Source organism: Aythya marila (assembly GCF_965140915.1).
Source record: "Aythya marila genome assembly, chromosome: 8".
In the NCBI taxonomy this organism is placed as follows: Eukaryota; Metazoa; Chordata; class Aves; order Anseriformes; family Anatidae; genus Aythya; species Aythya marila.
Genome location: NC_139049.1, coordinates 9,874,267 through 9,899,712, shown reverse-complemented (window position 1 = coordinate 9,899,712; position 25,446 = coordinate 9,874,267). Strand labels below are relative to the sequence as shown.

The following is a 25,446-nucleotide window of genomic DNA, read 5'->3' as shown; positions in this document are numbered from 1 at the left end:
GGGCTCTGCTCCCCAGGAGAGGGCACCAAGCAACCGGGAAAAGCCGGCAAAGGCCGCCACCGCGGTGGCTTGGCCATGGGCACCGGCATGGGATGGGGTCTGTAGGGTGCTGGGCACGGCGAAGGAGCCCCCACCCGCCGCAGGGGGTGTCCCCCACCTGTCCCCAAGAAGCTGTATGGACGTGGGCGCCAGGAGCCACCGGACGGTGACACCAGGGAGGTGCCATCGCGGGGGCCTGGAGTGAGGTCTTAATGGTTAACAGCAGCCGGGGCTGTGCCAAGGCCCCCCTGCCATCCTGGGGGGCTCTGTCCCCCCCCCCCACGCGTCCTGCCCTCGGGTGCCCCCAGCCCACGCCACACACGAGGCTGCCGTGCCCTGTCTGTGGGGCTGCCGCCCCTCCGAGGGGCTCTGCGGACCCCGCTGCGGGTTTTCTCCAGCCCCAGCCCTTGACCCCGTCCCTCGCCCTGTGCCAGCCGCCCTGGACTTTCCTCCCTGTGGCGTCACGGTTGTTCCCTGGCCGTGGCCGCGGTGGGCTGTGCATGGTGCCGGGGTGTGCCCGGTGCCGGGGCGCACACAGCCCACAGCGAGCGGGTTTGGGGCTGGCTTCACCACGAGGTTTTGTCCCCAGGACAAAGGGGACCCCCTCCGCCCCTCTCCATCCCCGTGCCGGGTCCCCACGCTGTCCCCTATAGGGCTGGCGCTCTCCCCACGGGGTCACCGGCCGCAGCCCCGTGGCTCCTGCCCCACGGAGGGCGTTTGCTGGGCGGCTCCCGGGCACCCCACGTAATTGGGAGCTGGAGGCCGGGGCTGGCCCCTTGCCCCCGGCCCCTTATCGGGGCATTGCTCAACGGTGGGCGCGATGCCGGGGCGGGCAGGGGGCATGGCGCCGCCTCATCTCTCAGCTGTCCCCCCTCTGTGGGGCTGGGGACACCCCATTGCTGAGGGGCTGGGGGCACCATGCCCTGTAGGGCCAGGGATGGGGCTGCCAGCAGCACCCGCAGCTCTGGGGTTCAGCCATTTGGCACCCCACAGCCCCCCTCCTGCCTCTCCATGGCAGGGAAACTGAGGCACGACGGCAGTGCGAGGGGGGTGCAGGACCCACGGGGGTGCTCAGGGCTTGGGGGGACCCCACCACAGCCCCCTCCTGAGCTCCCCTCTCCACCATCCCCCCTGCCACAGGGTGGGGGGCTCCGGGAAGGGGGCCAAGACCCCGGGCTCGCAGCCACCCAGCGGCGAGCGGGGTGGGAGAGGAGGGAAAAGAGGTGGGATTATGGAAATGGGATCCAATGAGGCAGCAGCGCAGCCCCACAAACGTGCCCCTCTGGCAGCATTTAGCCCGGCGGGCGGCCCGCAGCAGCCTCTTGGTCGGGAGCCCCACGGACGGACCCCGACGGCCCCGCAACGCCGCGTCCCCACCATGGCCTTGGCCAAGCTGCAGAAGGTGCTGATCAGCGACAGCCTGGACCCCTGCTGCAGGGACATCCTGCAGGCTGGTGGCATCCAGGTGCTGGAGAAACCCGGGCTGAGCAAGGAGGAGCTGCTGGTGGAGATCGCGGTGAGCGCCCAGGGGGTCCGGGCACAACGCGGGGTTCGGGACACCGCCGGCCGTCACCCCCGGCTTGGGTGGGTGGCAGCAGGGTGCCAGGCGGGCACCGCGGTGGCCTCGCGGCCCCGTTCCCTGGTGGGACGTGACGGGGACATCATGGGGACGCTGTGGGGTCGAGGAGGTCGCGGGCCCCCTCTCCAAGCGGGTCCCGTCCCCGCCTCCTCCCGTCTGATGCAAGAGCCCCGGCTGGTTTCACGCTGCCGATCCCAGCCCTGCGCCCCCGGCAGTGGCAATTCCCAGCCCGCCGTCCCCACGGGTGACGGGCCCCCGGGGAGCTCCAGGCGTCCCCGTAGCCCGCCCCGACGCACGGGATCCGTCCCCCCGGCAGGACTGCGATGGGCTCATCGTGCGCTCGGCCACCAAAGTCACCGCCGAGGTCCTGGAGGCGGCCAAGAGGCTGCAGGTGGTGGGCAGAGCGGGCACCGGCGTTGACAACGTGGACGTGGAGGCGGCCACCAGGAAGGGCGTGCTGGTGATGAAGTAAGAACGGGGCCCAGAGCGGTGCCACCGAGCTGAGGGGGGGGGGTTGGGGTGCAGGGGGTGACCCCCGAGGTGAGGCCACACCGGTGACACCGCTCTCTGTCCCCAGCACGCCCGCTGGGAACAGCCTCAGCGCCGCCGAGCTGACGTGCGGGATGATCCTGTGCTTGGCCAGGTGAGCGTGGGGCAGTTTGGGGGGGTCACGTCCACCCTACAGCCCCCAGCCCCGCTCTGACCTCCCCCTCCTTGCAGGCAGATCCCGCAGGCGGCAGCCTCCATGAGGGAAGGCAAATGGGACCGAAAGAAGGTAGGAGGCGGGCACGGAGCGGGGTGGGGGACAAGGGGGGGGGCTGCAATCACTCAGCCTTCCCCTCGCCCCCCAGTACATGGGCATGGAGCTGAACGGGAAGACGCTGGGCGTGCTGGGGCTGGGCCGCATCGGCAGGGAGGTGGCCACGCGGATGCAGGCTTTCGGCATGAAGGTAAGGAGCAGGGCAGGGGGCAGTGCTGGGGGTGGTGTTGGCTGTAGCAGCGAGACCCCTGCCCCGTTCTGCCCCAGACCATCGGCTACGACCCCATCATCACCCCCGAGACCTCGGCCACTTTCGGCGTGGAGCAGCTGCCCCTGGAGCAGATCTGGCCCCGCTGCGACTTCATCACGGTGCACACACCGCTGCTGCCCTCCACCACGGGTAGGGGGCTCGGCTGGTCCGCAGGGGGGTGCGGGGTGTGCGGGGCATCCCTCCCGGTATCCCCAGTCCTGACGGATCCTGACAGGACCCCAATCCTGCCCCACAGGGCTGCTGAATGACAGCACCTTCGCCAAGTGCCGCCGGGGCGTGCAGGTGGTGAACTGCGCCCGCGGGGGCATCGTGGACGAGGGCGCGCTGCTGCGGGCGCTGCAGTCGGGGCAGTGCGGCGGGGCCGCCCTCGACGTCTTCACGCAGGTGAGCGGGGTCCCCAAAATAACCCTACCCCATCCAGCACCCCTCCAACCCAACCCCAGCACCCCCAAAATGTGCATGGGGCTGAGGCCGGGCCGGGGCTGTGCCGGCAGGAGCCCCCGAAGGATCGGGAGCTGGTGAACCACCCCAACGTCATCTGCTGCCCACACCTGGGCGCCAGCACGCGGGAGGCGCAGAGCCGCTGCGGGAAGGAGATCGCCATGCAGATGGTGGACATGGCCACCGGGAGGGGGCTGGCCGGCGTGGTGAGTCCCCTGTGCACCGGGGAGAGGAGCGGGGACGCCCTGTGCCTTGGTGTCCCCCTTGGCACAATGCTTGCGGGACCCTTTGGGCTCACCTGTGGGTTTCCATCTCCCTTCCTGCTCCTCTTTCTCCTCGCAGGTGAACGGGCAGGCTCTGAGCAAAGCCTTCGCGCCCCAGACCAAGCCCTGGATCGCCCTGGCCAAGGCGCTGGGCTCGGTGCTGCGCGCGGCGGCCAAGCAGGCGCAGGGCAGCCTGCAGCTCTGCACACTAGGTGAGGCGGGCAGGGCGCACCCTGCACCCCGAGGGGACACGCCGGGGGTGGAAAAAGGGCTGGGAGGTGGCTGGGCAGTGGGGTGAGGGACGGGATAGGGGTGAGCACAGGCTGACCGCACCACCCGCTGCTGGCTCTGCACCCCAGGGGCCCCCCTGAAGGATGCCGGCAGCTTCCTGGCGCCCGCCGTGGTCTCGGGCATGCTGGCTGGAGGCAGGCAGAAGGAGGTGACCCTGGTGAACGCCCTGCTGCTGGCCCAGGAGGCCGGCCTGAAGGTTTGTGCACACCCAGAGCTCCACATGCCAGCCTGATGGATGCCCCAAACCCCATCCATCCCTCCTTGCCAAGCCGCACGACCCCGCAGGGCTGCCGTGGCCCCCGGGGACACCCCATAGAGGACTTTGGTGCTGAGCAGCCGCCTCTCTGCCCCGCAGGTCACAGCCAGCCACAGCGACGTGGCCCCCGAGCCCCACGGCAGCTCTGGCTTGCTGCAGGTGTCCCTGCAGGGCACCCCGCTGCGCGCGGTGGGGACGGTGCAGGGCTGCACCCCGCTGCTGCTGGAGCTCGGCGGGGCCACCTTCAAGCAGCCGGCCCCGCTGGCCGGCCACGTCCTCGTCTACAGAGCCAAGGCCGCCGAGCCCAGCACGCTGCCCACGCTCGCTGGTGAGCTCCTCGTGTCACCCCGAGAGAGGGAACGGCCCATGGGGGTCCCAAAAACCAGCCCGGAGTCAATAGGGGGAAGGTGGCAGGGGGGTGATGCAAGGAGAGGTGGAAAAAGGGTGGCTTGGGCACGGGGTTGGGGTCTTGGAGCAAAGGGGTGGAGGAAGGAATAATATCAGGGAGCTTTGAGGGGGTGTGGGGTGGGCAGAGCCCTGCTGCCCGTGGTCCCACACCGCCACGTGGGGTCCCGGTGCAGCAGGGCGGGCTGCAGACCCTGAGCCCTCTCCTCCCGCCCAGGGCTGCTGGGGAAAGCGGGCGTCCAGCTCCAGTCCTACCACAGCTCGGGCGCCATGGCCGGGGAGCAGTGGAGCGTGGTGGGGCTGTCGGCCCCGCTGCCCGAGCTCGCCGAGCTGAAGCCGCGCGTCGCCGAGGCCTTCCAGCTCCACCTCTAGCCCCGCACCGCCAGCACGGGCTCTGCCCGCGCCCGCAGCACCCCAGCAGCTGGGCGAGCGCCGTGCTAAATAATAAAACATCCAGGAGAGAGCGTGCCGTGCCTCGTCCGTGCGGCTCTGCCCCATGGTGTCCCCCGTAACCGACCCTAATCCCTTCCCCGCAGCCTCTGCCCCTCGAGGCTCTGCCCCATCACCCCCAGCGCTGTTTGCTCAGGGTGCAAAGGTCTCTGCAGGCGCTGCTGCAGCACCGAGGTCCTGCCTGGCCACGGTCCCCAGGGACCAGGCAGCGCTCCAAGAAGTGCTGAGCCCTCCTGCGTGGCCTCCCCGCTCTTAGCCACCAGGAATTGTCCCCCCAGGCTTTCCCCTGGGGACGGTGCCGTTGTCAGGAGCTGGGAAAATGGCATTTTGGCACCCCGTTGGCCCCAGGGTGCTGGGCACACACCTATCCAAGGGGTACGGGGCTGGGAGGTGCCATGCGCCTCGGGCACATGGGGTGCCCGGGGATAAATCCCATCCCACACCGCAGTGTTTGGGGGCCCTTTATGGGGTGGGAGGGCTGGCTAGCAGTGACCATTCACGACTGGGAGCCAGAGCTGGGGCATTCCTCCTCGCACCCACGCTTTATTCCCTGTGCCGCCTGCATTTGGGCAGAAAACGCCCCCGTCCCCACCAGCTCGGGGTCCCGAGTGGCTGCTCGCCGCTTCCCCACCCCAAAAGGATTGGGGTCCCGGGGCTGGGGGCAGGCAGGGAGGGCAGCGTCCCCCCTCACCGTGCCGTGCCCTAGAGGGGCTTCCTGGCGTACTGCCGCCGGTACTTGTCGTCCACCCGCTCCAGGTACCAGGTGCCGGGGAAGAGGTCCGCGTGGGAGCCGTGGGGAGTGTGGTTGGCTGCGGGGACAGGGCACCAGGCTCAGCGGGGACGGCCACGGGGCCCCAAAGGGGAGGTTGTCCCCCCGTGGCCCCGCTCACCCAGGTGGTGGGTCTCCTCCCGGCGCTTCATGATCTCGGCGAAGTCCTGCGGGGCCACGCGCTTGCGGGCGTCCAGGCGGGTGGGCAGGTCGGCCAGGCTGGAGAGCAGCTTGTCCAGGGGCGAGCCTGGCCGTGGGTTAGGGTTAGGATTAGGGTCAGGGGGAGCCAGCATCCTCGGCCGCAACCCCACACCACCCTCCCTTCCCGGCACCCAGCTCCGTCACCCTTGACGGGGCTCACCCGGGGAGGCGTCCTGCGAGACGCGGAGCGAGAACATGCTGGCGGCCAGCCCCGAGCCGTAGGAGAAGGCGCCGATCCTGGAGCCGGCCAGGTCCTGAGCCGAGCACCTATGGGGGGAATTGGGAGCCTTTTGGGGCCGGAGGGGCGGCGTGAGGGGCTGTGTCCTCAGCCAGAAGCGCCCTGGCACGCTGGGCTGGATTAAATTGCAACCGGAGCTGCGGTGCCAAAGGCAGGGGGAGATAAGGGAGGCTGCACCTGCAGGAGGACACAGCAAACGGGGCAATTTTGCCACGCCAGGAGCAGGGCAGGTTTGCTGTCCCCTGCCACATCCCGGGGCTCTCGCACTGCCCTGGTGCCTGGCTGTTCCCACGGCTCCTTCCCAGCCGGTGGTGGGGCACAAAAAGGGGCTCTTTAGGCACAAAAAGGGGGTTTTCATCCCCGTGGCGCTGACAGAAGGGCTTTATGCTCTCCAGCAAAGTGGCATGGAAACGCTGGCTCGGGGACAGCGCGGGGCGGGAGGCGAGCCCGTGCCCACGTGGGGGTGGCACGCAAGGAAATTTGGGGGTCTCCAAATCGGCCTCCCCCCGCCGCCAGCCCCCCGGGACTCACTGTGCCAGGAGGGAGGCCAGGCAGCCGTACATGGACGGCGTGTACATGTTGCCGTTGCGGGAGGAGAGGAGCAGGGAGGGCTTGGTCTTCTGGTTGAAGATCTCCTGGCTGGCCGCCTGGAACGCCTTCTCCACCTCCTTGCTGGTGTAGGTGTCCTCCAGCTTCACGCCGCTGCCCGGAGAGAGCCCGGCTTGAACCCCGTGCAGGCAGCCCCAGGAGCAATCCGGGGTGTCCCCACCGCACTGGGAGGGACGGGGGACACGGAGGGACCCCGTGCACCCACCGAAAAGGCTGCAGCCCCTTGTAGAGACCGCCAGCCGTGTCGGGGTTGGGGGCAGCCAGGAAATCGTTGAGGAGCAGCCGCCCCACCGACTTCTGCACCAGCTTGCAGAAGGGCGTGTGGAAGATGAGGAACTTGAAGTCGTCGAGGGTGAAGGGCTGCTGGATGCCGGCTGGAAGGCAGAGCGGGGCCGTGAGCCTCCCGCGGGCTGCGGGGCCGTGCGGGCGCCCCGGTGGCAGCGCTCACCCTGCTGCCGCTGGCTCTCCGCCTTCCTGCGGTACACGGCGTAGCAGCGGTCCAGCGCCCGCAGGTAGCACTGGATGGACAGGGGCCCGTCCACCACCGGGTACTCGGAGGCCAGGTCAGGCTTGTAGAAGTCGTAGGCGTGCTCCATGTGGGTCCCCCGCAGGCCTGGGGGCACAGGGGAGAGCCGGGTGTCGGGGTCCCAGCACCCTTGGGTGCTGCCCGTCACGGTGACCCCGTCACCGCCATGGCCACAGCACCCACCGGCCTCCCCGGGTGCCTAGGGTGGCACGGCCAGCCGGGACCCTGGGGTGCATCCCCCAGCACTGTCACCCCCCGTCCCCGGGGGTCTCGGCAGCGGCACCGACCTCTCTCCAGCACCAGGGGGGCGTTGGGTCCCACCAGCATGGCGATGGCGCCGGCCCCTCCCGTGGGCCGCGCGTTCCCCGTGGCGTAGACGGCGATGTCCCCGCACACCACCACGGCGTAGCGGCCTGGGGGAGGACAGAGGGGCCGGTGGGGACATCAGCATGCAGCAGCCTCCATCCCGCGGCCCTGGCACCACCCCAACACCCCGATCCCTGCACCATGGTGTCCCACGGCCGATGCGGTGGAGAAAGGAAGGTGATGGGCAGCCTCGAGGGGCAGCAGCTGCCTTCAGGGCTCGCTGGAGCATCCCTGGCTTTCAGGCCACCTCCTGCCTCCTTCCTCCATCCCACGCTGCCCTCCCCGTGCCCGGCTGCCCCCCAGCCCCACGTCCTGTCCGTGCCCACCGTCCCAGGCGCTGGACTCGACCCAGGCGGCGGCGTTGAAGAGCGAGGCCGTGCCGCCGTAGCAGGCGTTGGTGGTGTCGATGCCCTCCACGTCGCTGTTGCCCGAGTCGCGGAAGAGCTCCATGAGGACGGTCTTGACGGCCTTGGACTTGTCGATGACGGTCTCGGTGCCCACCTCCAGGCGGCCGATGGCGTCCCAGGAGAGGCGGCCGCGCTCCACCAGGCGCTGCACCACCGTCAGGCACAGGGAGTTGATGTCCTCGTGGGCGGCGCAGAAGCCCATCTGCTGCTGGCCCAGGCCCCGCGTGTACTTGCCGGCCTCCACGCCGTCGTAGCGCTCCAGCTCGGCTTGCTCCACGTACTGTGCGGGGAAGTACACCTCCAGCGCCAGGATGCCCACGTCCTTGGGCCAGGTCCCCGTGCCGGCCGCCGCCGCGGTGCTGGAGAGGCTGCGGGGCAGAGGGAGCGGCGACGGTCCCGTGGCGGCCCCCTCTCCGACACGCCAACACCCTTGGGTGTCACACCCCCCACCTTTGGGCTTTGTGCCCACCCTGCCTGCTCCATGAAGGCTCTCACCGTGCCTGCAGGGTGGCCGCGGGGCACTGGGACACGCGGGGTGCCCGTGCCGGCCCCCGCCTGGCCCCCCAGCAGCGCGCAGCGCGGCCGACCAAGCGCAGCATCTTCGCCCCGGCCGCCGGACAAACAGAGGGACAGACGGCAGGACGGGCTTGACGCAGCACTTTTATAAACTGCCTGGTCCCACCGTGGGCGGGCAGCGTGGCCCCCCCGGCCCTTATCAGCATGCCGGGCCCTGGTGCTCAAAGGTCGCCGAGCACCAGCCAACACGACAGGGACAGCAGAGCGAGCGCTGGCTTTGGAGGGGGGGACTTGCAGGATGTCTCTGTTTTGTGTCCCAAAGCTTCGGGACATGCTTGGCTGGAGCCTGGCAGAGCAGCGGGATGGGCTCGGTGCCTGTGAGTGACCCACTCGGCGCTGTGCCCACAGGGCAGTGGTGGCAGTGGCACGGGTGGCTCGCCATCTGTGGCCACCAGGCAGCGTGCACAGTGCTGTGTGACCTCCCCTGCTGCCCAGGGGAAGGGACCAGAGGGTGGTGGGTGCGCGGTGCCACCCATGCCACCTGGGACGCGTCCACCTTTCTCATGTGTGGCTGCTCCGGGGTAAAAGATGAGGTGTGTGGGGGCAGAGCCGTGTCCAAAACAGCAGAGCAAACAGGCACGTGATGCTTGGAGCAGCACTGCGGTGGCACAGGAGGGGACCTTTGGTCCTGGTGCTACTGTCAACATGGCCCCTTGGACCCGCGTGTGCACGCGGGACCGTTTGCACCCAGGGGGGGCCCTGTCCCCTGTGCCTGCACACCCAGGACAACCCTGTCCCCACCCAGGGACACTTTATGCATGCACCCTGTGTCCCTCCATGCCTCCCAGGTCCCATGGCCCCTGGGGACTCACCCCAAACACTTCTCTCCCCACTTAACTCCACCAGCACCAGCAGCTGGGAAGTGTTGGGAGCTGCAGCAGCACCCTACTCCTGCCCCTGCCTCACCCCGACGCCCGTGGGCAGAGCAGCCCAGGTCTTTGCAAAAACAACACACTGAATTTGCATGCTTCTCTTTTTATGGGTTTATTTTTAAGAGTTAAGGGCGGAGGTAGGATGGGAGGAGTGCAGCCAGCGCGGGGTTCGGCGCTCACTGCGGAGGAGTGAACTTGCAGATGAAGTGGTGCCGCCGCTGGCAGTCGGCGCTGGACCACACGGAAAAACCTGCAGGAGAAATGTGCAGAGGGGTCAGCGGCTGGTGGAGGAGAGGGGCAGCAGCTCTCAGCTCCCCCTGCCCGGTGGGACAGACCCCAAGCTGGGACACCAAATGCTCACGGGGTTCCAGAGGAGAAAGGGGCACGAGCTGAGAGCGAGCACGGGGACATGGGGCTGCAGGCACTCACCGCTGGTTTGGGTCAGCAGGGCGCATTCCCCCCCATGGGCACCGTTCCCAGGAAGATTGATGGTGTCACTGTACCTGCCCCCGTTGGTCCACTGCCAGCTTTTGCCCTGCGCACGAGAGCAGGGTCAGAGGCACGGCCCCGCCGCCCCCAGCCCCGCGGGCACCCACCGCCCCCTCACCTGCTGCAGCTGGAGGCCGAACCAGACGGGCTGCGAGCGCTGGTAGTAGGAGATGACCCTGCGCAGGGTGACCGCCTCCTTGGGCTCCTCCACCCACACCAGGTGGGCTCCAGAGTAGCTGCTCTGGCACTGTGCCTGCAGGGGGGACACGGGGCAGTGAGGGGGCACCGGCACCCCGCAACCCTGCTGTAGGAGTGGGGGGACACCCGGCCGCGCACCCCGGTGGGCTTACCTCTGCCTCGTCCCAGGTGCGGAGCTGGCGGAAATACCTGAAGCAGCTGGTCTTGTAGTAGGACCAGCCCTCGGGGCAGTCAACCAGGTACCTGGCGCCTGCTGAAGGGAGACCTGCAGGGATGGAGATTCAGCCCCGTGCCCCCCACCCCGAGCCAGAAGCGTCTCCCCAGCTCGCGGGGTGTACACCAGGACTCACCGGTGACCTGCAGGATCGCCGTGCAGCCCAGCAGCAGGAGGGCACGCCTGGCCGCTGCCACCATCCTCCTCGCTTCTGGCAGTGTCCCCTGCAAGAGCTCAAGGGGGTCACCAAATCCCTCGGGGACAGTGGCTGCTGCCTTCACATGGGGTCGCCAACCCACCCTGCTACAGCCTGAGCCCGGTCCCTCGCAGGAGCTGGCACCCCGGGGCTGTGCCCCCGTCCCCTCCCCAGCACGGGTCACTGCTGCAGCCCCCCAGTAGGGTTCAGGGTCCCCAGGGGGCATCGCCAGGGGGGTCCCAGCCCTATTGGTGCTGGTGTTGGTGGGGGGCACCCAGGGGAGCCACGCTGCTCTGTGGGGACCACAGGGAGAGTGCGGCCACCAGCACGGACCACGGACCCCGTGCCTTGTGCTGGTGCTGGGCAGCAGCAGTGGCAAGGACAGAGCAGGGGCCAGTGGGGCTGCAGGGACTCTGTGCATGACTTTGTTTTCTCCCCCAGCTTGCATCCCCGCCAGACCCAGGCTATGGAGGCAAATCACATGCCACCGCAGCGCAGCTCCCCCTTTATCTGCCCTAATCCCCGGCAGCGGGGATTATTTGCAGACCCAGCTCATCTTCCCCTCAAAGAAGCAGCAACAAAAGTCAACGCGGGGCTGAAAACTGCATGGCTGCGCCTGCCTCCCCCAGCGCTCCCACCACCCCTGGGCCCCCCGGCACTGCGCTGGGGAGAGCGGTCAGCAGTGGGTGCAGGCTGGGGGTCCCTGTCCTCACCTGCCAAATGGAGATCAGAAGGAATAACAGCCCCTTGCTGAGTCCTCCGGGACGAGAGAGGAGCTGCCCTTTATAGCCCCGCGCTCGTCAGGCTCACTATTTGCCGAGCTGAGGTGATGGCCACCATAAAAACCTTACAGCTCACCGCTTTGCGCCCTCCACCTCCGCTGGAAGCCCGCCAAGCTCTCGGCAGTTTGCGTTCGGCGACAGGAAGAACCTCTCCTAGTTGGTCAATAAACCCCCTGCAATTAGCACGAATTACCCACGCAAACGGAGATGCCTCTCCACACATTCCAGCCTCACACCTGCCGGGGGGGCCCACCTGGCCACCCCGGCGCACCACAGGATGGGGACAGGGACGAGACCCCCCGGGGGAGGCCGTCCTGGGGTGATCTGAGCATCCCCGTGCCCAGGCCCCGGTTACAACCCATGGGGTCGGGGTCGGGGCCCGCGGGGCTCATGCCCTGCCCGGCTCCGCAGTGCGTCAGCCACCGCCTTTGTTTGAACTGCCTGGCGGCATTGCCAGCAGGATGCAGGGCGCGGGGACAGCCCGCGGCCGGGGGCCATCAGATAGTGGAGGGGACAGCCGGCCCCCACGCCCAGCGCTGACGCAGGGCCCCGAGGCCCTCTGAGGAGATGAAGAAGAGGAGGAGGAGGAGGAGGAGGAGGAGGAGGAGGAGGAGGAGGCAGCTCCTCCAGTCCCACCGGGCCTCAACATGGCCGCTGCTCCCCGCCATGAGGCAGCAGCCGCGTGCTCGCCCCTCAGGGCTCTCTCATGGCTCCTGCCTCCCCAAACACACAGCTCCTCCAAGCCCAGCGTGCGCTGGCAGGCCCGGCCCTCGCCCCGTGAGGGAGGGCGGAGGATCAGACCCATCTCCCTCGCCCACGCAGCTGCGATGCAGCCGCCGCGTGCTGGGAGCAAAGGGAGGATCCGATGGAGGCGGCCGCCTGCTATCGCTTCTCCAAGGAGAAAGGGATGACCTTGGAGATGGGGCCCAGCCACTCTGGCTAATGGGGACGCTCTTCGAACACAGCAACCCCTCCCCTGAAGATGAGGCTTCACCCTCGCTTTATGAAAAAGCATGGAAATATCCCCTCCGGGAGCCTGAGGCTACTCCATTACTCCTCAGCTAAATAAAAGATGCCCCAGTTCCCTGCCTGGCTGGTTCAATGAGGCTTGTTTGGATGCACCAGGACAGGTTCTCACAGGCCGCTCATCATCAGGGGCAGGGGCAGACGCACGCAGCCAGCCCCAGGAGATGCAGGTCGCAGCCTGAGCAGCCCCGAATGCATTGCAGCCATGCCCAAGAGGCGCTGCGCTGCTCGCTGGAGCTGCCTCAACTTTGGCAGGGATGGGGAACCTTGTGGGAGGTGGATGAAAGCCTCTTGGAGACTCCTACTCGTCAAGCTGGCTCTGCTGGAAGAAGAAGGAGCTACGCTGTTTGAGTATTCAACTCCAAAATTGTCCCCCCAGCAGCTTTATTATCCCTCCTAGGCATTGTAATTCTGCTAGCAGCTCCGCCAGTGTCCACAGAGAGAGCTGAAAACCTGCCAGGTGAGCATTTGCTCAGCCTGAGGCTTCAGGGGCAGCTCCCTGCTCAAAACCCAGGAACGAAGCCATTGTCAATTTGTTCTCTAATTGTTCAAGTCTGAAACTTTCCAGGTCTGAGAACACAGCGTGGAAGAGCCACGCTTCCCAGCTTCCAAGGCCGGAGAATCGTCACAAATTCCCAGCCCTGCTCCAGCTCCCAGGGAAGCGAAAGCTTTTATTCAAAGCATCTCGCAAAAAGATCATCTCAGTTCCTCCCCATCCATTCCAGCTGGACCCCCCCCAGATCCTCCTGCTAAGCTTGAGCGTGGCACAGCTCCTTGGATGGAGCTAATGATGTTGGTGTGCTGCTGAGCCATGGCAAAAAGCACTCCTGAACTCCAAAATCTCTCTCCTGACCTGGACTGCAGAGGTCCTGACGAGTCCTCCCCTTCTCAGGGGCCCAAACAGCTGCCACACGCTGGAAATGCATTTATAACCCTGTCTTCACAATGCAGTGGCTGTGCCATGATAGCTGGGAAGGCAAATGAGAAGAGCAGCACACAGACACCGGGCACATACTCTTTATTCTGGGAATAAAAATTGCTTATACATTTTGCAGCAACTATTTTCATAAAAGACTTTTATAAAAAATGTAAAAATAAGCAAATATTTTCCATTATTAATATAGGAAAATGCTGCTGTGTGAATGGTTATTCTACAACTTATGAGATAAAATACCACCTTAAGGAGATATTATCTTTACAAGTAGTTAAAAAAGGAAAGGCAGAGGGCCATCATATTAACACACCAGGCACGAAACTGGCTTCGTTCCACAGAAAGCACTCATCTTGTAAATGGTAGCCACATATATAAAAAGGCACTTGGTTATTTGGGGCTAACGAGGAAAAGCCCTTTGTTTCTTTAGCATTGATGTAGCAACACTTCATTATTTGCAGTGAAACATGTACCTCGACAGACCTCCAGGAGCTCGCGGGCTCCTGCCTGGAAATCTGAGTCAGTTGCAGCTAAACTTCACAGTACACACTGCGGCGAGTGTGACGGGGAATGCTGTGTGCGTCAGAAAAAGCAGTAACTTCAGGACAAAAAACTTCAGCCCGAAATACACGGCCCCTGGAACCAGCTCCTCCTGAGGCCCTGCCTTCATGTACCATTGAGTTGAATCAAAAGAATTAGGAAAAAAAAAAAAAAAAAAAAGCTTTACTCTCGATTAGAATGGAAAGAAACATCGGAGAAAAATACTGTACATGGTAGGATGCTAAATAACTGCTGCTCAGAGGGGAGCGGCCGCCTCTGTCCTTTGGCGACAGCCGACAGCTCCAGATCTCTTTGGAACGCGTCTGCAGGGTTCCCCCGAAGAGGTAGGAGCGAGCCACCCCTAGAAACCTACACTTCTACTTCTGAGTGGTGTAGAGCCCTTCAGGGAAGTGTTACTCTTGTGGAAAAGGGAGAAACAGCGGCTGTCCGGCTAGGGTCAGGGACAGCTGCTCTCCCGAACTGCAAAGCCGCCAGGGGAGCTCGATGCCGCTGCCGTGCTGTGTAGGCATCGTACCTCAGTCAGGAAATTGTAGTACAGACTGGAGCTGAGAGCAGAGCACAGCCCCAAACCTGTGGACCGAACTGCACCAGATGGTTTCTGAGCTATTTGGTCAGCCGCTCGGCCCAGCTCCTGGTTTCAGCTGCGCTGCTGGAAGCCTGCTCAGGACTCAGTGCTGCAGCTTCCTTGTGGGAAGGGGAGGATGAGGCAGCACTGCCCCAGGGCTGGAGCGAGAGGGACGCTTTGGAAGGGCTGGAGACCGTTCCCGACGCAGAAGGACACACACTGCAAACATATAACAACATCCTTGATGCTTCTCGATAACACCACAGCGAGGCAGCATACGATACCTGTAGGACAGGACACACGGCGCAGCCCTCGGATGGAGGGGAGGGGAGCGCCGTGCAAGAATGCTGGGAGCTTGCACTATTAGGTTTTGAAACACTCATGTTAATCCCCAAGAGTTTATCAGCAGGCCTGTATGACATCCAGGGCATCTCTTCCGATAAGGGAGCGCGTGAAGGCTGTCACAGACACGCCTGCCATGACGGGAGCACGGGGAGGGTAGTGTGTCAGGAGGGTCAGGCGTGTCTCGAGGAAGACATACAGCTCGGGAGAGATGTGCCTACAGGCCACCGCGGGGGGAAGACAGGTCAGACCAGCATTTTCAGGAGGAAAAATTTTTTAAAAAATAAAATAAAAAGGCTTAAAAGAAGACTATATGTATATATAATCTCAGAATACCTTGAGGGCAGGCAGTGAGAATGGTAAGGGGTTATTAGTAGGTTTGTATAAGAAAAAGGCTCTCAAAGAGGAGAGGGTGAAGCTGCGTGACAGAAACTGGTGACTCTAGTCACTTGACCTGCAGGTGTTTTGGGAAGTCTGGCTTGCTTGCTGAGCAAGGAGAGCCGTGGGAAGGAGGGGTCTAGGAATGTGGGTGCAGCTCTGAGCTGAGTCAAAACAAGGCAACTTGAACTCGAGGAGAACTAGTAGAAGGTGCTTCGGAGAGAGCGGTTATGTAGGTAACAAAAGGAGTAACAAAATAAGGATACAAAGCTGGTTTTGGCTAATTTTCTGGAGAAACGACCATGAGATGCATTAAGCTGAAGAGCTGTCTCTCCAGATAAGTGGTGGAACGTGTTTAAAAGCAGACTGGAGAATCCAGTGCAGACAGCAATCACACCCGAGGTGGATGGGAGTTGGTTAGAAGCGACCCAGCTGGTCTTCTCCACCACCAGCTTCTACAGTTCTCTGTTTAGGAAAGCATAAAAGCTTACAGCAACCACAGTCCCTCCAACGAAAGAACATCCTGGGCTCATTAAGACTCTTGGATACTACAATGGTTCTTCATTTCCATCCTGGAAGACCTTCATGAGTTCTGGAGTCCGCTTTAGTCAGGCTTCACCTCGGGCAGCCTTCAGGCGTACACCTGCATGTTGTTCCGCTGCTGCTCCGACATGTGGGCGGCCGCGGGCCCGCGCTGGTTGTTCCCGGGACTGGTTGCCACATCAGACCAGTCAGAGGCCGAGTGCGGGGAGGAACTTGACCACTGGTCTGGAGATTCGGGCGATGGAGTCAGGTATGGGTGCTCCCCCTGTAAGTGCCGGTTGTGGCTAGGAGTCCGTTCTGTGGCCGAGGAGTAGCAGCTGTGCTGTGACGGAGGCGTGGGGTACTTCCCCATCGAGCTCTGGAACTGGTGGTAGGCTGGGAGGATTGTCTGAGCCACCTGCCCGTCCTGCTGAGGGATGGCAGCCATGGAGAAGGAGGCGCTGGGCAGCTGGGCCAAATCCGGGATCTGGTACATGGAGCTGAGAGGCCCGGCCATGTTCTGAGCGCAGTTTGACTGGGCCTGCTGCGGCAGTGCTTGCTGGTTTATGCCACCCTTGGGAACCAGCTGGAAAGTCATGATAGGGGGCAGAGACTCCCTGGACACTCCCATGTGCTTCGTATCTGCTTGGACCAAGCCGCTCTGCTGCGAGACGCTGGGGTGCGAATGCATCACCTGCGGCACCATGCCGAACATCTCGTTGTACTGAGACTCGTTCATCTCCATGCGGTTCATCCACTCGGTGGAAACGTTGGCCGGCCGCAGCCTGCCGAGCCCGCTGTTCGGAGGGGTCGTTCTGTGCTGCGAGAGCAGCTGGCTGACAGACGGGAGCACCGTGCCGGACCCACGGCCTAAGGGCTGCATCTCGTGGAGGTTGGAGAAGGACATCGAGTGCGCGGCCTGCACCGACGGAGCGGTCAGCAGGGAGCTGGGTGACGAGTGTAACACCCCTGGCGACGGCATCACCGGAGACGATGTTGGTTCGGATGCAAAAGCATGGGGCGATTCGAGGGAGTCGACTGGTGACAGGGTCACTGAGCTCTCTGAGAACTGCCCTTTGCTCTCGCTGAGGGACTTCTTCCTTCTCCTCTTTGCGTCTTTGGTGAGGTTTGTGGGCATGATGCCTTTGGCGTTCGGTTTCCGCGACTTCTTGCTTAAGGAAGCGTGCTTCAGATTGAGAAAGGATCTATTTGGGCCGCAAATGACCGGGGAGAGGGCAGAGTTCAGCATGGCACCGGGGTGCCCGGTGGGGCTGTGCGCGAGGTTGTACTCGTTGAGAAGCTGCACGATGTCGTGGTGCATCCGGTCCTGGGCCACGTCCCGGGGCAGGCGATCCATGTGGTCCGTGATGTCTCGGTTGGCAAAATGGTCCAGCAAGATCTTCGCTGCTTCGAAACTGCCTTCCCGAGCAGCAAGGAAGAGCGGCGTCTCCTCCTGAAAGCACAGAGCAAGTGTTTTAGCAGCTTCGTTACGGTAGGGAGCAACATATACCTCGTGCTCTTACGGGTATCACAACTGGAAGCGTGGTCTACTGCAGTACCTCATTAATTGCCTCCAAGAACATCTCACCCTGGGTTAAACCACCAGGGAGGGATAAATGCATACTGAGCCATCCCATCAGGATGGGTGCTGTTCTGCCATGAGTCCTCTGAGGAACTTTAAAAGCACCTGCTGCCTTTCTCCCATGGTACTCCATAAGGAAAAGTTACAAAGGACTAAAACAGCTCAGAAACAGAGCTTGTTGGGGGATCTACAATCCACGGGGCAACAGAAAATGATTCAAAATGGAAGCCCTAGACAGAGGAAAGAAGTCAAGGACTCAGATGAAGTAAAAACTAACAGCAGTAAAGCTACGAGGCCTGCACAGTGCAGACCGTTTCTCACACAGTGGGGTTTCTGCCCTATATCCTCCTCCCTGCATTGGGATCCCTGGTAATGAGACAGGACACAGCTGCTGCTGTGCCACCAGATCCAACTCTTGGCTAACCAAAATCCAGCTGCTTTACATCAGCAACGGTCCACCCTGGTGCTCCCCTGCACCAACTGTGCATTGCACTCCCTTTCTGCAACAGGGGCAGAACAGCACTGATGCCCGGAACATGGCCAAACAAGAAGGAGAACTGCTGCCCCAAATCAATAGTCATGCAGGACATCCAGCACTTGGGGAGAACTCCAGTCACAGTTCAGGTTTGGAAGACCTGCGCTGAGCACCCAGTTCAGAAAATTTGAATTTAGTTCACTTCCAACATCTATGAGATGCTTTGAGATAGGAAGTACAGCCATGCTGAGCACCACCCAAACCGTACCTTGTTATCCTGCATGTCTCTGTTGGCTCCATTTTTCAGCAGCACTAGTGTTGCTTCCACGTTGTTGACAGCAGCAGCCCAGTGAAGAGCAGATTTACCTGCAGGGAAACCCAAGAACTTCGTTAAAAAACAGATGAATTATCTTCTAAAGAGCCAAGATGGACAGAGCACACAGAGGGAAGCAAGCAACTGCAGTACAGTTCACAACATGTGAACGTATCCTGAAGCGATGTTTACACTTTGGAAATTGTGTGACATTCCCAAGACACAATGGTACTTCCAGCACTGGCTTTCTTTCTGTGTGTTATTTATTTGTTGTTATTTTAAAATAACCTGTCCAGAGAGCCATGCCTGCTGTACACAAAATCCCAGCACATCCAACCCTGTATTTCTCCTGCATCTTTCCTAGGACTTTCTAACCAAGCTGCTCTGAAGCAGCCTGCAGTTTGTGATTGTTGGGAGGACATCTGCCAGAGAGTCTGCTGTCCTATTTAGCTACAGAACTTACGAGCAGACAAACCTCCTAGGAGAGCAGAAACCCTCCCCTCCTTGCTTGCACCACAATATTTGCCCAGCCTGGTTCATCACATCCACATTACCGTGGTCATCTACGGCGTTCACATCTGCTTGGCAATTAATCAGCTCAGCCACCATTCCTTCCACAGCCAGCCGTGCAGCCAGAATTAATGGGGTTGTTCCATCATTCATACGGGCATCCAAGTCTGTCACTCTATTACGGATCAAGATCTGGACAACACAAGAAGACAGATTTATTTTTTTCCAATAACACTACAGAGGAAAATCAAGGATTTCAAAGAAACTCAAGAGCAACTTTATAATGAAAAAGCAGCCTGAGCAATGAAATGCAAGAACCCAGATAACGAGGGAGTGATATAGATGCAGTCAGACCTAATAAATAGATGCAGGACAATTTATGCATGCTGAGCTCTTCAGGCTAAGAATACCTGAGGAAACTGGATCTAAGATAGAGTTTCACCTGGCCATCACACTGTGAAAGGTGTGAGAGCAAGGCAGGGAGTGAACAGAGCACAGCCTGCAAAGGCTCGTATATTACAGTGTGCAAACACTCTAAAAAGGTTCTTCAGTTGCTGTACCTGAAAGACACCCTGGGCATCAGCAGCTACAGCTGCATGCAGGGGAGTCCGTCCCATGTTGTCCCGTGCGTTAGCATCTGCACCGGCATCCAGCAAACGTTTTGCAGCATCTGCTCTGGAGTAACGGGCTGCCAGGTGCAGCGCCATCTCCCCGGTGCGGTCCGTTTGGGCCTGCAGGTTGGCGCCTTGATAGATCAGGTCTGTTATTATATTTGCTGAGGAGTCTTCTGCGTCCTCGTCATCCTCGCTAATATCAGAGCTGCCCACACGCAGAGACGCCAGCATGAGAGGAGTACATCCATCTGCGGACAGAAGAGGGATGATCATGTTAATCTAACAATGACAGCAGAGGAAGGAAGCCCTCTCCCAATGCATTGCCTCACCTTGACCACTGACAGCTAGAGTCCCTCTGGTCACTTCAGCACAAACCTCTTCTTCTCCTAACTTAAAGCCCAGACTTAACCACCTGTTTTCCTTCCAAGCAGGACTCTGATACTTAAATCCAACCACAACAGAACTTAGATAATTCTCAAAGAAGTATCATAAAACAAAACAAGTTTGCTGCTGAAGTGGAAAACTTCCTCAAAGCGTACAGGCTAGCTAAATTTGTAAGGAGAAGCAAGAGCTATAAAATCAAAAACTTCAAGTGTATAACTATTCATGTGGATGTTGTAATAACATATCTAGGGAAAAGAAACTATAGAGAAAAATACTGGAGAGCTAACACCCAATTTTTGGTGGCATTTCACAGACATTTGCACCCGATTATTGGTAGCATTTCACCTGAAAAGAAATGCAGACAAAAGCCTTCATATCTATTACGATCTTTTAAGTCTTCATTAAAAGGACACTGAAGTTGGCTAAATGAGGCACTTAAAGCTGAAAAATGCCCTAGTAAGACTGCCTGAATCAACTTCATCTTGCTTGTAAGACACTTTACCACACCCTAGGCACCTAGAAAGCAAGAGGGACTGAGATGGCAGCAGGACTGAAGCACTGTGCTAATTGGAGCTCTGCAAACCACAAAGGTGAGCACAAATTTTGCTTCTCCAGTGTGGCTTGCTTGCAGAAATTCAAGACTATCTTTGAGCAACTGCCTGGTTTATTCCATGTACAAGCAGGAGGCAGTTTGGACCCTATAGGCAACAGCTTCCCTGCCTGCGTTACTCTCAATCTACAGTGCACTAAACGAAGTGTGTGATCACAGAGTTAGGATTCTGTGCAGATAAACACTGCGATGACAACCTCATGCAAGTGGCATGCTTACACGGGAATATTCCCAACTTCTGATCGTCAGGCTTTCCTAACTCACTTTTTTTTAGAACAGCTCCAAAACTTTTACAGAATTCTAGAAACTCTCCTTCTACAGCTGGGAACCACATCAACCACCCGCAGAGATCATGGCTGCAGCAGCAGACCTGCCTCCCTGAGCCAGGCTGGCAGCAGGATGCATGCTCCTCCTAGTGGCCCAAAATCAGGGCACACAAACCCTTTCACCAAACTTTCTCAGGATTTGTTGGAAGGCAGAGAAGCGTTGACATACAGACCTGGGTTCTGTTCCAAGACCCAGCCATGGCTACAGACCCCCTTGCCTGTTGTCCAGAGCTACACCTCTCTTTGTGCTTCTCCCTCCCTCCCACTGCTGGCTCTGCTCCCCTGTCCCAAATGAACACTCAGTATTCAAGTCAGGCTGTGGTCTCCTCCGTACTGCCCTGATACAAAGAGCAGAGAAATGGAGCACAGAAAGGAGCCCTCCTTTTTGCTACCACTACAGCCCTGAGAGAAGCACTCGCTCAGTCACTGCGTTTGTCCTGGCCAGATCACACTCGGCTGCTGTATGGGGACACAGTTACAGCGAGCACTAAATCCTTCAAAAAACTAGCTGCCAGCCTCCAGAAAGTCTCCCAGGTATGTGCAGCTCTTTTCAGAGCTTCCTAAGTTGGCCACACACGGGTAGTTTTATGAAGCTAGCAAAAAAGCTCACATCCAGTTTGGCTGTCACAATTAAGTACTTGTTGGAGTATTAAGAAAAAGCCATGGGTGCAATGCCTTTTTTTTTTTTTTCCTTCCTTCAAGCTTGTTCTGAAATAGCTGGAAAAGAACTCAAAAAGATCCAGCTGGAGGCAGACACACAGCATGGAAAATTCCAGTCTGAACCGCTGAAGTTTTAGCTACTGAAAAAGAGGGCCAAATAATAGGGACAGTTAATCAGTTTTAATTATAGGTGGTGGTACCAGTTATGCCTATAATTGCATTACCCTGGTTACACACTGACAATAACTCCACTGAAAAGAATGTCCTCAGCACTCTGGGGGACACAGAGAAAGAACAGCATGGAGGGACAAAGGTGAAAGCAGTATTTTATAAAAAATAACTCTGTTTGCTGTCTTTCTAGAACACAGCCCTGAGTAAACTTAGAGCAAGGCTTTAAAGCCTAAAATTTCACCAGATATGTACAACTGAAGGACTCTATACACAAATAATATACCAAAAGCTGGGATGCAGAGAACCCACTGGCAAAGTCTATAGGAGATGGGACCTCTTGGACCCCCTTCTTGGGCTTCTGCTTGAGACAGAGGTGGCAGCATCTCAGAATTGCCTGTTTCTTCCTTAGCAGGGAGAGGAAGGTGACCAGGGCAGATGGATGCCTACATCTGCTCTGAGGAATCCTACCGCTCCTTACTAACCCATTACTCCAGCACTTGTGACTTTTTAAACAGTTTCTTCCACTGAAAGCAACTCAGCTGCTCACTTCTGATGCTGCAGAAGGGAATAGCTTACGGAAGCTTGCTTCAAGTCTCAGTTGCATCTGAATGGCAGGAAAACAGCTCTTAGATCATGTTATTCCACTGCTATTGCTGGACAAAGCTTTGAGAGGACACAAACATAAGCAGTCAGAAGATGTAATAACATTACCGCCTGCACTTGGAAAGCTTTTACCCCCGCCACACAACTAGCAGCTTCAACAGGGAAAATTAAAAAAAAAAAGCTTAGACTTGGCAGAAACTGATGGTTTGCATTCTCACACTCCTTACACAGAAATCTCTCTTTCCTTGTGCTTTGCATTTAGGAGTGCTAAGGGGTCAAGGAGAAGAAAAGACAATAGAAGGGAACCAAGAGATGGCTCCAGACATCATTAAATTGCATGGAAACATTTCCACATAATCCAATAAAAAGCAGCAACAGCAAGATCATCAGAACCAACTCTCTGTGTATGAACAAGAACCATTTTTTCAGCTCTTCTGACCAGGGTAAAATTCTTAGTCGACTTCCCTCAGAAGACAGGAATCAATTACCATGTGACCCACCCAGTCCCTTTCCAGATTACACAGCCTTAGCGCTCCAGTTATAAAAAGCAACAGAGCTTTCAGAGCTTTTACTGCATCTGAAAATTTGAGTCTGGCAGAAAGAAGAGAATGTGCATGCATGTGTGTTAAGGAAAAGTTCTTTCCACATTCAGAGTTGTGGTACAGTGATCAACAACTCACTGAACCCAGCAGCTGAGGGTATAACTGAATTAAAAAGAACTCATTGAAACGCTTGCTGCATTGCTGCTCTGTCCCAGCACAGATTACTCACACACTGCTAATCAGGGCATACCCTCTGCCAGAAGTCATCTTATTCAGGAAAAGGCTGCCCTTGCTTCCACCCCAGATAACAGTGCAGGTTTAAGACCTGCTAAAATGATCTTCAGCAAACTCTGCCATAAATCTCTACAGTGATCCAGCTGGAGAAATTGGGAGTTACTTCCAGCACAAGTCTGCATTCCACACTTCTGGCATTCTGACATCTTTTAGTCAGGCATTGTCATAAAGGAGATCACAGACAACTTAGTTAGTTCCTAACACTGCTTGTTATGTGAACTCTGTACTGTTTATATGATATCCCATGTGCGGTAGACCATGATCCAACCACTCCAGCTTTCTTTTCTGGAGTGCACATGAGCTTTTATCAAGTACCATAGAAGTCCTGCTGGTATCCCTGTATACCCTATATTGTTTTTAAACATTAGCAGTCTCAGCAGCTGGAAATAAGGGAGGCCAGTGCCTGGCTTGCAGAACATACAGGACACTCAGGAGTACTGACCTGGCCCTCTGACGTTGACATCCAGAACATCGACTTCTTGATCTGCTTGAGGTGGCGTAAGGGCTAGCGATGTGCTCCCACAGACATCTGCTGCCTCCAGGTGCTGCTGCGTCCACTGGCGCTGGTCGATCTGCTCATCAGCTTCTGGGAGCAAGGCTTGGTCCTCAGCCTGAGCAGAGGAAATAAGCAGTTGCTTCAAAGTGCTCATCAGGTGGCCAATGTCACTGAAAGTTCTCCTGATCTAGTCAAAGATGTCTCTGCCCTTGGCAGAGCAGTTGGATTTGATGATATTTATGGGTCCCTTCCAACCCAAGCCATTCCGAGATTCTCATCTTCTCTTTTTTTAAGCTAATGAAAGTCTCTACTTATATCAGCTCTTCAGATATCATTAGTTACGTGTTACAAACACCTGAGCAAATGGAGATCTAGGACAAGGGGCATACTCTGGAAGTTAATGCAATTTTTCTCCTCATTAGACAAAGGCAGTATCAGTTGTAAGCGGGCGATATTCCACTCTTGGAACAACTTACCTTTGCTTTCTTTGGCTGAGGTCCACCATCACCCGCCCAGTGTTCAGCTGGTCCAGAATCTGCCAGGTTACCCTCTGGTATCTGGACTGAAAGATTTCTAAGAAACAAGGAGAACACATTACTTTATGGCCTTGATCAGACACTACTGCTGCTACCTATACGAGCCCACAGAGGCAGAAATGGGATGCTTGAAAGTGTGGTAGCTTGCAAACAGAGGGACCAAGAAATTAGAAAGGAACAACTACAGTCTCAGTTGGAACAAGTATCAGACAGCTGCTGCACGACAGCAGGCACAATATGGATTAGAGTTGTCCACCTGAACAACTACAGCACTGAGCTACTGTAATTTCCAAGTGGAAATCACAGATCTGGACACTGCAGGACTGGGTCCTGATGCTCCCATGACTGGGAAGCAATCTCAGATGTCACACAGTCACGCTTGGAGATGCTGACTTCCCAGGCAACACACAGAGCATAAATCAGACTGCATACATCTTGCCCCCAGAACCACAGGAGCTACAGTGAGCTGTGTATTTTGAACTGCCAATTTGGTTAATTCAGCGGAAAGTCAAAACTGAATAAATGGAATTCGTCTTTTAAAACTTTCCATTATTTCTGAGCCATATCTTTAATGGATCGAGGTAGTTCATTGACACCTGTCAACCTAAAAATGTCACACCTAACAGAGAAGGAAATTATTCAACTAACAGCACCTAACTGCTGAATTGCACAGCGTCAGAAAACCAAACATAGCCAGGAGATTAGATTACAGGACATTAGATTAAAGTTCTTCTGTCTAATACAGACGTATTAAATTCATTTTAGCTTAAAGGCAGTTTTTCCTATGGAATTAAGCATCTTTAATGAAAGATTTATCAACCACATTCCTAAAATCCTCTAACATGCTAATTAACACGTGGTTAGTAGCCTAAATGCAAACTTACTTAAGTCCAACTGCATCTTCCCCCACCGGCTCTCTGCGCTTATGATTGCTAGGATCCCTGCGCAGGATGAAGCCCTCTGGGAGCCACAGTGAGCCATGTTTACGCTTACGCTTCGCCATCATCACGCCCAAGAGAAGGATTAAGAGGATGATCAAAGCTGCCACAGCAAGTAGGTAAAGCAACTGGGTCTTCGGTGGTAACAAGGGCTCACCTAAAAATTCCAGTTAAAGTACAATGAGATTAGCAAAGTTGAGGCAACAATCTCAGATCTATGAACTACTTCTAGCTCAGTTTTTCCCCCACAGAGGATATTGTTTCTATGAAGTGACATCTTTAGAACAAAAGCTTGACGAATTTTAGCCTCTGCTATGATTGTTTTAAGAATATATCATATGTTTGTTCGGCTTCCCTTGATCTTGTTTCTCCAAGTATTTTTACAGTATATGGCTGCTGAACTGAAGATCTTGCTTCTCCCTCGAGAGTCCCTCCTGCTGGCTGATGACAGCCATCCTGAATCGATGTGCTAATCTACACAAAGATATGGAGCATGACTCAGCTAGGAACAGTGTTCTTAGCGCTCTAGAAAAAGGTTGCAGCTGAGGGAGTGGGGAGCAGAAATCAAAGCAATTACATTTTGCCAGATGAAACAAACACCTGCTAAACTGAGAAATGCTCCAGCACCAATTTTTCTTCAATGGCACCTTTCTCACTGAATTCATGGCTTAGGGCAAGTGAGTGGTTTCTAGGACAGCCAAGATCATTGCAGCACGTGGAAGATTACTGTTTCTGCAAGCATTAAAATGGCTAGGCTCCACTCTTATATGCTCCGCCTTGCTAAGGAGATGATACCCCTCAGAGCAGAAACCACACTGAACAGTGAGACATACTAAGATGATGATCAATAACAGCAGTGTGCATTTTGC

The 25,446-nt window shown here is 58.0% G+C and overlaps 4 protein-coding genes across 4 annotated transcripts in view; 1 reads left to right on the top strand and 3 right to left on the bottom strand.

Moving 5' to 3' along the window:
* The first annotated feature begins 1,343 nt into the window (after window positions 1-1,343).
* On the top strand, window positions 1,344-4,769 carry PHGDH (phosphoglycerate dehydrogenase). Its single transcript, XM_082766125.1, has 12 exons — window positions 1,344-1,555; window positions 1,935-2,086; window positions 2,196-2,261; window positions 2,339-2,393; window positions 2,470-2,568; window positions 2,646-2,778; window positions 2,885-3,033; window positions 3,144-3,296; window positions 3,433-3,565; window positions 3,713-3,840; window positions 4,000-4,228; window positions 4,523-4,769. Exons 1-12 carry the CDS (start codon window positions 1,418-1,420, stop codon window positions 4,675-4,677), a joined length of 1,590 nt encoding a protein of 529 aa, XP_082622251.1. The 5' UTR covers window positions 1,344-1,417; the 3' UTR covers window positions 4,678-4,769.
* A 508-nt stretch (window positions 4,770-5,277) lies between these two features.
* Window positions 5,278-8,501, bottom strand: HMGCS2 (3-hydroxy-3-methylglutaryl-CoA synthase 2). Its single transcript, XM_082766126.1, has 9 exons — window positions 8,367-8,501; window positions 7,791-8,239; window positions 7,386-7,511; window positions 7,021-7,185; window positions 6,778-6,946; window positions 6,495-6,665; window positions 5,886-5,992; window positions 5,646-5,771; window positions 5,278-5,564 (listed from the first exon to the last, which is right to left on the bottom strand). Exons 1-9 carry the CDS (start codon window positions 8,468-8,470, stop codon window positions 5,458-5,460), a joined length of 1,524 nt encoding a protein of 507 aa, XP_082622252.1. The 5' UTR covers window positions 8,471-8,501; the 3' UTR covers window positions 5,278-5,457.
* A 937-nt stretch (window positions 8,502-9,438) lies between these two features.
* Window positions 9,439-11,251, bottom strand: REG4 (regenerating family member 4). Its single transcript, XM_082766128.1, has 6 exons — window positions 11,130-11,251; window positions 10,357-10,444; window positions 10,159-10,271; window positions 9,927-10,061; window positions 9,749-9,854; window positions 9,439-9,569 (listed from the first exon to the last, which is right to left on the bottom strand). Exons 2-6 carry the CDS (start codon window positions 10,418-10,420, stop codon window positions 9,496-9,498), a joined length of 492 nt encoding a protein of 163 aa, XP_082622254.1. The 5' UTR covers window positions 10,421-10,444; window positions 11,130-11,251; the 3' UTR covers window positions 9,439-9,495.
* A 1,976-nt stretch (window positions 11,252-13,227) lies between these two features.
* NOTCH2 (notch receptor 2) overlaps window positions 13,228-25,446 on the bottom strand; it is an 84,857-nt gene continuing 72,638 nt past the window's right edge. Inside the window, exons 27-33 of the mRNA XM_082766129.1 lie at window positions 24,524-24,734; window positions 23,580-23,676; window positions 23,050-23,218; window positions 18,964-19,265; window positions 18,448-18,595; window positions 17,849-17,946; window positions 13,228-16,976 (exon numbers count right to left, since the gene is read on the bottom strand). Of these exons, the coding sequence (XP_082622255.1) occupies window positions 15,633-16,976; window positions 17,849-17,946; window positions 18,448-18,595; window positions 18,964-19,265; window positions 23,050-23,218; window positions 23,580-23,676; window positions 24,524-24,734 (2,369 nt within the window). The 3' untranslated portion in view covers window positions 13,228-15,632. The remainder of the gene's footprint in view (window positions 16,977-17,848; window positions 17,947-18,447; window positions 18,596-18,963; window positions 19,266-23,049; window positions 23,219-23,579; window positions 23,677-24,523; window positions 24,735-25,446) is intronic.

What these genes read in the sequence shown, in the direction of transcription:
- PHGDH (XM_082766125.1), top strand. Translation starts at nt 1,418, where the DNA reads ATGGCCTTGGCCAAGCTGCAGAAGGTGCTGATCAGCGACAGCCTGGAC. An exon ending in CCTGCAGCTCTGCACACTAG is followed by an intron (nt 3,566 to 3,712) that starts GTGAGGCGGGCA and finishes TCTGCACCCCAG; the next exon opens with GGGCCCCCCTGAAGGATGCC. An exon ending in CACGCTGCCCACGCTCGCTG is followed by an intron (nt 4,229 to 4,522) that starts GTGAGCTCCTCG and finishes CCTCCCGCCCAG; the next exon opens with GGCTGCTGGGGAAAGCGGGC.
- HMGCS2 (XM_082766126.1), bottom strand. Translation starts at nt 8,470, where the DNA reads ATGCTGCGCTTGGTCGGCCGCGCTGCGCGCTGCTGGGGGGCCAGGCGG. An exon ending in CGAGTCCAGCGCCTGGGACG is followed by an intron (nt 7,512 to 7,790) that starts GTGGGCACGGAC and finishes GTCCTCCCCCAG; the next exon opens with GCCGCTACGCCGTGGTGGTG. An exon ending in AAGGGGCTGCAGCCTTTTCG is followed by an intron (nt 6,666 to 6,777) that starts GTGGGTGCACGG and finishes CTCTCCGGGCAG; the next exon opens with CGGCGTGAAGCTGGAGGACA.
- REG4 (XM_082766128.1), bottom strand. Translation starts at nt 10,420, where the DNA reads ATGGTGGCAGCGGCCAGGCGTGCCCTCCTGCTGCTGGGCTGCACGGCG. An exon ending in GGCGATCCTGCAGGTCACCG is followed by an intron (nt 10,272 to 10,356) that starts GTGAGTCCTGGT and finishes CCATCCCTGCAG; the next exon opens with GTCTCCCTTCAGCAGGCGCC. An exon ending in CCTGCTGACCCAAACCAGCG is followed by an intron (nt 9,570 to 9,748) that starts GTGAGTGCCTGC and finishes TTTCTCCTGCAG; the next exon opens with GTTTTTCCGTGTGGTCCAGC.